General features: G+C 36.6%; 1 protein-coding gene across 1 annotated transcript in view; it reads left to right on the forward strand.

The window, feature by feature from the left end:
- The first annotated feature begins 5,505 nt into the window (after positions 1–5,505).
- The window catches only part of LOC107722175 (metalloproteinase inhibitor 2-like), a 7,436-nt gene continuing 1,577 nt past the window's right edge, over positions 5,506–11,364 (forward strand). Inside the window, exons 1-4 of the mRNA XM_016530428.1 lie at positions 5,506–5,513; positions 8,952–9,030; positions 9,126–9,237; positions 10,168–10,292. Of these exons, the coding sequence (XP_016385914.1) occupies positions 5,506–5,513; positions 8,952–9,030; positions 9,126–9,237; positions 10,168–10,292 (324 nt within the window). The remainder of the gene's footprint in view (positions 5,514–8,951; positions 9,031–9,125; positions 9,238–10,167; positions 10,293–11,364) is intronic.

The raw sequence follows: 11,364 nt of genomic DNA on the forward strand, positions 1-11,364 counted from the left end.
AAAATATACATTTTATATTTTAAAAAGTTGTATATATATTATTTTTTATATATTATATAGCATATTTTAAAAACTTTTCAAATATGAAATGTATGTTTGCAACAGTTATGCTAACAACAATAAAAAGACATTTATTACATTAAAACAGTGACATCTGCTGACGGACACCGTGCTGCGTTGTCACGGGAACATCCCAGCTGAAGATAATGAGGAAATTACATCGCTCCCTTTGCCAAGTGCATTCCAAACGACTACATAATGGCACGCACGTGCCCTGCTCACTCCAAAGTCCCCACTCCAAGGGGATAGGAATGATCACTTCCATTTGGAATTTGCCCCGTGAACCGATCGGTACACGATACGCGTACCGTTACACCCCTAATAAATATGGGGTGAAAAAGTCAGTTCCAGGAAATCTTCAACCTCCCACTGGCATGATATGCTCATTGCAATCACCTTGTGCATCACATGATTCATTTTCAATGATGTTTGTTCACCTGAACCTCATCAAAAAACATCCAAATGTGAAATCTTTCCCCACATGTGTTTTGATAAAAACTGGGAAATGAATGGCATTTAAATGCAGTCAGCAAACCTCACACAAACCAGTCTTTCTCCACATCCTGCTGTGTCCGCTCTGCCTGTTTATATACCCAGGCCTGAAGCAGTGGGCAGCATCCAACTGTCAGTTGTCCAGCTCTGACCTTTTCCATGTTGGTAAACCTCAGAGTCTTAGAACATTTGCACTGGCTTTCTTGTGCAAGCATTGACAATGATGTGCATAAATCCAGCAAATTCTGTCTTTTTTGCATCTTTTCATTTTTACAGTATGAAACATGAAATGAGAGTCTTTAAAATACCAAACAAAACATTGGTCAGTGTGTTAAACAACTACAGTGTACACTTGTCCCATCTACAGTGCGAAGCATTACCAAACACTGAGAATGAAGTAATCAGAAATTGAATCAGAAATTATGGTACAATATGAACCTATTGATTTATAGTCATTGATTTTAAAAGTATAAAAACAATAAAAATATACAGAAAATATATAAATAATTTGAAAGCACACAATTATATAATTTTCAGTGCTGAGCTCTTATGCCACAATTCTGTTAACAGAAACTCTGATTGGTAGAATTCTTTTCATGATTTTTAGCAGTAGAATTTAAATTACTTTTTTTTTTTAAATGCAAGTAAAAAGCTAAAATCTTCTAGAGAAGCATAAGCTGTTGCTTAAAACCTCAGAGCTCCTGGAACATTTATATATTATTGTTAAAAGGCAGTTAATCTGAGAAAAAAAAGGGAGTTTACTTCAGTAACCAGGCTGTTGTGCTCTATTACAGTGATGAATTGTGTCAGGAGTTCAAACAGAAAGAAATGAATTCAAAGAAACCGCATGCAGAGTATCCAGAGTGGAAGCAAAACAGCTCCATTTTCCTGTTCAGTTTTTACCCCTGTGGTGTAGGAGAGCTAATTTACACAATTACTTGCCATGTGGCTGTTCCGTATTTATTTACTTTTACATTTTTTTTAAAGCATACATTTTCCATCTTATTGGATATTTAGTTCATACATGTAATGTATAATGCTTGGTAAGAATCTTACAATTATTTCTATTAAATTATTAAAATTTCTGTCATGGAGGAACGTTATCATGCAGGAAAACAATTAATGCAGATGACTGCTGCATTCTGTTTAAAGCATTTGGTTCCTTGATATTAAATTCTTAAGTCAAATTTTCCATATTTTTAGGAAAACTTTTGAGGTTTGTCCTTATGATGTTTAAAAGGTAAAGACAACCAAATGGCCTCTGAAACACTAAAAATAATATTGTATTTGATACTTGTGAGGTGGAATACATTTTGGTTGTGGTGGCCCTCAGTGAAGTCAGTGAGTGCTGTCTGTGAAGGTAGGAGTGGAAGAGGAGTTCGGGGACTTTTGGTGCAGTGGTCTGCCTGGGCTCTGCGCTGGTCATGATTGCTAAAAGCTATGCAGGCATACGGAAACTCAGGATGTGGCTAGTATTTGTGGTGGGTATATTTTCATGGAAACTATGACATTTTGATTATGATATGTGCATATGTAAGAGAGTGTGTAAGTCATCCGTAGATGGAGCAGGCATTGTGGGATATACATGATTATCGGGCAATAGGAATGTGGGTCAGGCAGGAAAAATGAAGCAGTGGGAATGAAGCTGAAGACAGATACTGCAGAACATCACTCCATTTGAACTGCAGAACTGTTAGATATAATGACCCCTCAGATGCTTTAATTATTAAATTTCAAAGAAAAAAGAAAAAATATTGTGACCCTAAAGCTATCAAGATCCCACACTGAAAGCTTCCTTACATTTTTATATTATCAAATTTAGTATGTTTATGCTGGTGCTGACCGTTCGCTCAATACATTTTTTTCTTGGCTAAAAATTATCAGCATGAAAACATCAGACTGACCTGATATGAAAGACCTAGACAAGCATAGAAGTTTTAGATGAGGTTGGAGCTGTTGCGTTACATCTGGGGGTGGGGGCAGCTGGACATGTCAGGAAACAAATCATAAAAAATATATATTTTAATGTGCAAAAACATTATAGTCACAATGCAAAGAATGCAAAGTTTTAGAAATGTGGAGTCAAATTGCATTTAATGAAAAGTTTTATTTATATATGTAGCTGAATGTTGTTCCAAACTTGACTTTATTTCTTCTGTGCAACACAAAATATATTCTGAAGAATGTCTATTCATTGAAAGTCAAAGAGATTTAAAACAACACTGGCCACTGGCTTTCATTTAATGGACAAAAAATCCAAAATATCTTCTTTTGTGTTCTGTAGAACGAAGAAAGTCATACAGTTTTGAATAACATAAGCATGAATAAATGATGACAGAATTTTCCCTTAATAGGTTCTTGACCATGACTCTTCCACATGTGTCACTTAAACAGCCAGTAGTCAATTACTGCAAAATGTACCATCCAATCTAAGCTAAAACTTACAGACTTTCTATGGGGTCATCCGTCTTTTTAAATTAGCCACATCACTGGGTTTTACTCTTAAGTTGCATGATGTTGGTAACAGAACGCTCTCTCAAACTAATGAGTGACGTCTGCGGAGTCAGGCAGTAGCCACTGCTCCTCACTGCGGGATGCTCTCTGAAGCCGTTTGAGAATTGCTTGATTACTTCACCAGGAGAAGCGAGGCCTCCTTGCCCTCAAAACCTTTTTAGCCTAGCGTCTGGAATTTTAGGTGCAAAACAACTAGTGTTGTAGCTTGACCTACTTTAACACTGGAACCACGATAAATTGGTTTTAGAATAAGACTATATTGATGTTTAGTTCTGGCACAGTGTTATCATGCCCTATAGCTCAGGACCCAGAAAGGCCTGACATACACAGAAAAGCATGCAACTTGGACTGGAGGAGGAGGGGGGCTATCGTTAACTTTAAGAGCTATGAAGCCTTCATATTTGCGTCTTTTCCAGCCCATAAAGTGAACCCATGGGTGTATAATAATGGCTGTGAGTGTGCGCTTTTTCTAGTTATTTTATGTCCCTGCATCCTATATCCACGGGCTCATATTTTCCATGGTGAGCAAGTGCCTCAAAAACTGCAAACTTTACACTTTGTTTTTCCATTTCTATCTCTGACTCTCCTGTGATATCATTCATCTATTTTTCATCCTCACATTTCAAGGAATAGTTCTGTCGTCATTTACTCACCCTCATGTCTTTTGAAACACATTTGATTTTCCGTGGAGCACAAAAGAACATATTTATAGCTGAATATCCAAGCTACTCTTTCCTATACAATTAAAATAAATGGTGACCACTGCGGTCAAGCAATATTTTCAGTTTATGATGCTTTTATCATGCTTTTTTGGAGCTTGACAGCCCCTGGTCCCCATTCACTTTCATTATATGAAAGAGACATAAAGGTAACATCCTTCCAAATGTTTCCTTTCATGTTCCACGAAAAGAAATAAAGACAACGTTTTGTAATGAGATGAGGAAATTATGACAGAATTTTCAATTTTGCGTGAACTATCCCTTGAACTAACCTCAATTAGCCCTGAGAGTTTAAGTAGCGAGTCTAATTCAACTTGTAAAAATCTAGTTTGTCTCATAAACTGTGCTTCATTTGTATCTCCATTTCATTGCAGCGTTTGCTTAAGTAGTTTTGCAGAAATGTTCCTGAGCATACCTCGATTAAAACAAGCTGTCCTAACAAAATACACAGCCGATCCAAACAGCTGGCAAAGCATATACAGAAAGACTGCCTATTTATGAAAGGACGGGGTGGGGAAAAGGAGAAGCAGCCCGGCTAATATGTTAATAATGTTTCAGACCTCTTCAGACTGACCTCAGGTCAGTTTTCTGAGTATGTTTTTCTGACTCAAACAGAAGAGGTGTGGGTAGGCCGTAACTTCAGCAGCTGTAATTGGAAGCCGGATTTACAAGACAGCTGCTGCTGATGAAGGCCTACTTGAGAAGTTGTCTTGATTCATTTTCATCTGCATTTGATTAACATGAAAGTAAATCTTCACCTTTTTTTTTTAGAGCTGTTTTTGTTTTTTTCTGGGTTCAGTCGATGGGACAGCTTTCAGACACTCATAAGCTCTCTTTGGGTGTATTTCCAATCACTGATCAGGAGTAGGAATGTCATTTGCTCAAAAATGGGTTGGTGACTCGCATATGTTATGCAGAAAAAGGCATTCTCTTTTAAAAGGGTGAAATGCTTACTTGTTACTGTATCTTGTTGCTGATGGGCCATACGTTCAATCAACCTTCCTGAAATCGCTCAAAAACAATTCTGTGCAAAATGGAAAATGTATAAAAAATTTAACAATTGGATTTATTTAAATATGCTTAACTCTGCTAAGTATAAAATGTTTTGGGTTTATGCCAAAGTGAATGTAGTTGCTGTAGTGTTTTTTTTTTTGAAAATATAGTTTATATACTCAAATGAATTTTAATTTTAAAGTTCACATTTATTCTGAATTTAAAACAGAAATCAATCCAATATGCTGATTTGCTGCTCAAGAAACATTTCTCATTATTATGAATTATTATTATGTCTTTACTGTCCCTTTTGATCAATTTAATGCATCCATGCTAAATAAAAGAAAAAAAATTATTTCCAAAAAAAAAATCCTGACCCCAAACTTTTGAACGGTAGTGTACACCAATTAAATATGACTTCATTCGGTTTGATAGAAATTTGACATTTTGAAATGCATAAGTCTTAAAAAAGAAGTGGCATCTGTCACTTCTAAAAAAGCTCAGCATATGTTGTATTGAATTTTGTTTCATCATGCTTCTTAACTAGCTTAGCCAACAAGACTGACTTCACCAGTTAGTTTTAATGGTAAACAGTGTAGTTATGCTTGTCAACCAGATAGACCAGCATCAAACCTCCACTAACTTGCATAACAGCCAATTCATACTGGTCTAAGCTGGTCTTTCCAGCAGGGCTGGTAGAAGCTGGTCAAATTAGCCAGAAGCCAACATGGACAGGTTGTGTGTCATACCCTCATTCATCCATGAAAGCTGTAAACAAAAGAAAATATAGATTACTGTCAGGGTTTGTTTTGGGTTGTGTTGGTGTTCATGTCTTTTGCTTTGTATTCATGATCTTAGTTTAATTTCCCGGTTTGTCATGTGTTGTTTGGATTTCACCTTGTTTTGAATAAACTGCACTAGTTCTTCACTACGCTCGCCTTCAGTGGACTGAATCGTTACAATTACATTACAAAACGCATGAGTTTGGAACTGCACTGGGTCACTTATATTTAATATACTGTACAAACCAACTGCAGTAGACAATGCTTAAATAAAGGACAGCAAAACTGTCATTGGTGTTGTGAAGTTGCTTCACTTTGTGGGTATTCCCATGAAATACCCCAGAAACTTAAAATATCTGTTCCCCTTTCTTGTTCTTGCCAGAGGCACTGCCAACACAAATACAGTAAATGTTGCATATTGACACTGATCCTCAATTTAGGTGACCAAATGTCTATGTACACTGTGGACATGGGAAGGACTGGTTATTTTTGGGTGAATATGTTGCAAAAAGTGTGACTTCCAGTGTATATCTGGACAATAAGCAAACAGTTTGCCAAGCAGCGACACAATCCACCCGTTTACTGAGACAAGTTTAGCTTTGAGGGCAACATTAGCCTGTAATTGTTTCATCGCTGGTTTACTAGGCAAATGTAGACAAGACCAACAGGTAAACAACAGCACCATTTTATAGGGATAGCTCATAAGCAGTACTTCATTTCACAGCACAGTGAAATGGGATTCATATATGGATTGATTTATTCGAATTTAGATCAATATCCTGTAAAACACATTACAGCAATTATGAATATCACAACACTTACATAAAATTATGAATATACAATAATTTGTACTAGCATTTGACAACTAGAAAGCATCTTAAATGCTTGAATAGAATGTTCTATAATGTCTGTTTGTGTTATATTTCTTAAAAATAAATGCCACTTGGTTTTATAGTTTATATTACACAACTCTGAAATACTTGATCCTGATTGGTCAATCACAACATTCTGCAGTGAAATTTTTTGTATAAACTGTATAACTGATCATTGTCCCACCATGTGACCATTTTATTATACTGATCTACTCATGTCCATTTGTTTACTTGTTTAGTAAGCAACCATATAATAAGTCGGAAAATGAATATTCATCTGGTCATTATTGCAAAATACACCACTTCAGAATGACCTAATCACCCTGTCAGTGATTTTGCAATAATGGCAGTTGATTGCATACATAGTACTTTACATATAATGTAAAGACACTTCTACATTTTTCTGACTGGAATGAATAGTTCACCCAAAATGAAATTCTGTTATTAACTTACATTCACATTGTTTCAAACCTGTATGACCTTTTGTGGAACACAAAAGAAGACATTTTGATAAATGTTGTGTTTTTTGTCAATATACCAAAAGTCGATGGGGTCGAATGTTGTTTTGGACATGCAAAAATCAGAAATCTCACATGATCTTTGACTGATGCTCAACTTCCCATCCAGCTTTTTCCCCTCACCAGTCAATAACATATACAATTTATTCTGCTTAACAGACTAACAATAAAGCATGAAATCATTGTTTAAGTTCTGCTCTGCTAGTTTAAGCAGCAGAGTTTGTATAAATGTGATACACAGTTTATATTAGAAGGTTTGCAGCTGTTTACTCTTCTGTTAAAGTAAAGCTGACTGTATGAGGACGACACGGCTGAAGTTTAGGGTTGTGGAGGGTGATAGATTGAATGATAGAGATGCTTCTTTTCATCCATTTAAGTTCCATTCTATGTTTCCGTGCAGTACTTCAGTGAAAAAAATAACAGCCATTTAAAAACGATTTAGGAAAATAAGGGTGAGTATAAAAGGCAAGAGAATGAATGAGTCAGTGCAAGGTTGTCATGTGTTAGCTTCTCTAGAGGAGGCGTGTCTGCCGCATGTTGGCTGACCTGACAAAGAGAGTTAAAGAAATGCTGGACAGCTGCAAACACTCAACTTGCAGGAAATGGGATTTGGGTTTGGGAGCATGACTCTCTTTAAATGAGAGAGACCTCTCGCTGGTGTTTAGACAAGGCCTCAGATGAGAGGTGGCATGGAGAAAGTACAGTACAAGAGTCATGTGCCTTTTCATCTTTTTATGATGACGTGACAGAATCTCTACAGCCCTTGTGCTGTAGCTTGTATATTTTACTGAGTCCAAGTAGTGGTGGAAAAACATTGAGAAGATTACACACACTTAGAAAAAATGATTCTTTGGCTGAACTTAATTTAGTTGTTGACAGTGGTTTTTAAACTTTGGATATGGGTTTTCTCAACATTGAATTAAACTGTAAACTGAAACTGCACTGGAAACATAACTGAATTGAGTAAAACAATAAAATGACACATGTCAAACTAACCCAACTGAATCTCTTGCAGTTAAAGTATAGCTAAGAACAGTGCATGTTAGCATGATAAATGCAGTTTTTTACCAACCTAAGCTCAAGCTCACCACAATGATAACCCAAAACACCAACATAACAGAAACATTTCTCTATTCCAAAATAACAATAAAACCTCCTATTTCTCATCTTGTTAAAAACAATTCAAATAACACTTAAATACAACTTGTACTCACCCCATTCAGTCCTGTGCAAGGTGTGCTGGGAATTGGAAATCCCCTGCTTCGTTTCAGCAATGCTGCGCTAACAGAAATTACACATTTAGTCCCAAGAAGGCAAGTCAGTCCACTCGGCGGCCATCTTGGAAACGCCCCATGCAAGTTCAGCTCCTGTCTCCAATCTACTTAAAGGGGTCATATGATGTTGCTAAAATGAACATTATTTTGTGTATTTGGTGTAATGAAATGTGTTTATGTGGTTTAAGGTTCAAAAAACACATTATTTTCCACATAGTGAAAAACCGAAATCTTTGGAATTGTGGAAAAATAACATAGCAAATAAGGAATAAAATCTGATAGCAATGGTTTTGCTGCTATATTAAAAGTTACAATTAATTCCATTCATTTTTATACAAGTTTAAGCAAGTCCCCTCCCCATATAATGTCTAAATAAAATCTTCTGGTTTGCACATTTAATGGATTTCACAATAAGAAAATATTGGGTCTCATTCACTAACCTTGTGTATGCAACAAATTTTTTGTGCATGAAATCATCATGAACAAATCATGATATATCAACATCTTTTTGTACTCAAATGTATTCTGAATTTTACAAATAAATAAAGTAGGAAGAACTGAAACCACACATACACAAAAATCCCATTATCTGGGTGTTCTTATAAATGTGTTAAGATGAAATTTTATACATTGATAATTTTTGTAAGTATATTTAATCTATATATATATATATATATATATATGATGTATAATATTGGAGTGAACTTCAAATTAATTAAATATCCAGAAAAAAAGAAGTGGATTCTGGGAATGATATTTATGGGAACCCCATCAAGCGGATCCAATATGAGATTAAACAGATCAAGGTGAGGGATGAAGATGACAGCTGTTATTCAGATCTAACCTATAATGAAAATGTCTTGCATTGAATAAAACAAGAGATTTTGTTTTCCTCTCTCAGATGTTCAAAGGCCCGGATCGCCACATCGACGTGATCTTCACCGCGCCCACATCTGCAGTGTGTGGGGTGACGAATTTGGACACTAACGGCAAGAAGGAGTACCTCATCTCAGGTAAAAAAAAAATTGTCATTTCTCTGCAGCTGTTGTTTTTGGTCAAATAAATGTACAGTCTAACCACACAATGCTATTGGTTACTGCCTTCACAGCAAAGCACTTGCCAGTTGGCTCATGCTTCACTCAAGGCGATCCGTTTTCAGACAGGACAGAAGTTTACGAACCGTGACTTATTGATGTACAATGTGCTGAATTTACAGCTGGGTTTCAGTACTCTTCTCTTCTCTCTAATGAACTTGCTGAGCAGGCAACTCTGAAGGGAAAAAACACAGAATATAAAAGAACGTCAAAAGATGAACACAGACAACTTCTGGTTTCCCCATCTCAGATAATTCCAGCAGAGCCCAAATTACAGAGTTGACAAGGCAGAGGTCTGTGGAGGGTAGCAATTGCCTTTAAAGCTGAAGTTTTAGAGGAGGAGGGGAGGTCAAATAATGAGAGAGCTGATCCTGTAGTGCAGAGTAACTGCTGAGGTTGTGTTTTCAAGGCACACATTCCCTTCTCCACACTGAGTAGACACTACCCAGGTTTCAGATTGTAACCAGAGCAGATCTTCAGAAACCTTCGCTTTGGGCAAAAATAGAAACCATCTTGAGGTTGTTTATGTCATTGTATTTGTATGTTCCCTCCCATTTTGTGAAGTCCCAAATTGTGGTTAGCTACTCCTATTCTCCACCATCAGGGTTCAAGCTTTTGCATGTAGCGTTTTTCACCAAATCTGCACTTTGACTCTCCAGTGACCTCCATAACGTGGTTCAGTCATGATACAGAACAATAGATGACTAAAAGAAGGGTTCGGTTTATAAACGTGGCGACTTGTTATTGTGTTCTCGTGCTGTTATTTTGTCTGTTGGGCCTCGTTGTGTCTGTGACTATCAGATGTTCGCAGACGGTTCAGATTGTTTTGTCTGCACATTGTGTTTCCAGGCAAGGCGGAGGCCAACGGCAAGATGCACGTGACTCTGTGTGATCTCATCATGCCCTGGGAATCCATGAGTGCCACCCAGAAGAAGAGCCTCAGTCAGCGCTATCAGATGGGGTGTGACTGCAAGGTGAGTTTATTTCTCCTGTGTACACATAATAATCATTACTGTGGAACATACTGTCAACATGGTTAGTGCACAATTCAGAATTTAAAGAATGGGCTTTCTTTCTTTCTTTCTTTCTTTCCTTCCATGCATTTATCTATGAATCAATCTATCCATCGATCTGAGTAATTACCTGTCTATTCATTCTTCTATCCATCCTGTCTATCTATCCATCCATCCATCCATCCATCCATTTGTTATGCGTCCATCATTCATCCATCCATCCATCCATGTATCTGTGTAATTATCCGTCTTTCTTTCCATCCGTCCATTTGTCTATCCATCTATCCATCCGTATATTAGGCCTATAAACCTCAAACTGTTCATATAGTGCATAAAGTGTGGAATATATAACACTTTGTTTTTGCATTTGAAGAACTACATCATTTGGGTACTCCATACTTGCACTAGTTATACTACAAAATAGTGTAGAATAGAGCAAAAGTATTCAAAAACACATTTATAGAGACTTTGGGGTGGACTCGTAAAGGTACAATATGTAAGATTTTCATATTAAATATCCAAAAACTACTTGCACAGTGTTATATATTTTATGCAGTTGTGTATTTATGTTATTCAAAAAGTTCCCAAGGATTTGTAAATCCAGAGAAATTCCAATTATAAATAATGACTCGTCCCTGGTCATTGTCACCGATCAATGATGTAATATCTGCATATCCTCAGTTTCCGCTTGTAGAAACTATGGCAACACACAGACACAAATGCTGCTGTACAGTTAAACTAAATCCATTATGGCTGTCGCGAATAAAATGCAAATTAAATGAAAAGTGTTGACCGCAGCATTGCGCCATGATTTTTTATGCGTTTTTATAGTGTTGCGCATTATAACCATGTAAATGTTCTTTGCTTGCATTCTCTGTATAATTTATTCGCTGTTTGTATAACTATGGAAGGTACAGGTAATAAAAAAATTACCTCATCTGTGAACATCCTCCTTCATAGCGTTATCAAACTTCGCCTTTGTTATTGTTTTGAAAATGCGACCTCTAGTGGCGAAAACTTACATATTGTACAT

This window comes from Sinocyclocheilus rhinocerous, unplaced genomic scaffold, assembly GCF_001515625.1.
Source record: "Sinocyclocheilus rhinocerous isolate Xijiao unplaced genomic scaffold, SAMN03320098_v1.1 scaffold334, whole genome shotgun sequence".
Taxonomy (NCBI): Eukaryota; Metazoa; Chordata; class Actinopteri; order Cypriniformes; family Cyprinidae; genus Sinocyclocheilus; species Sinocyclocheilus rhinocerous.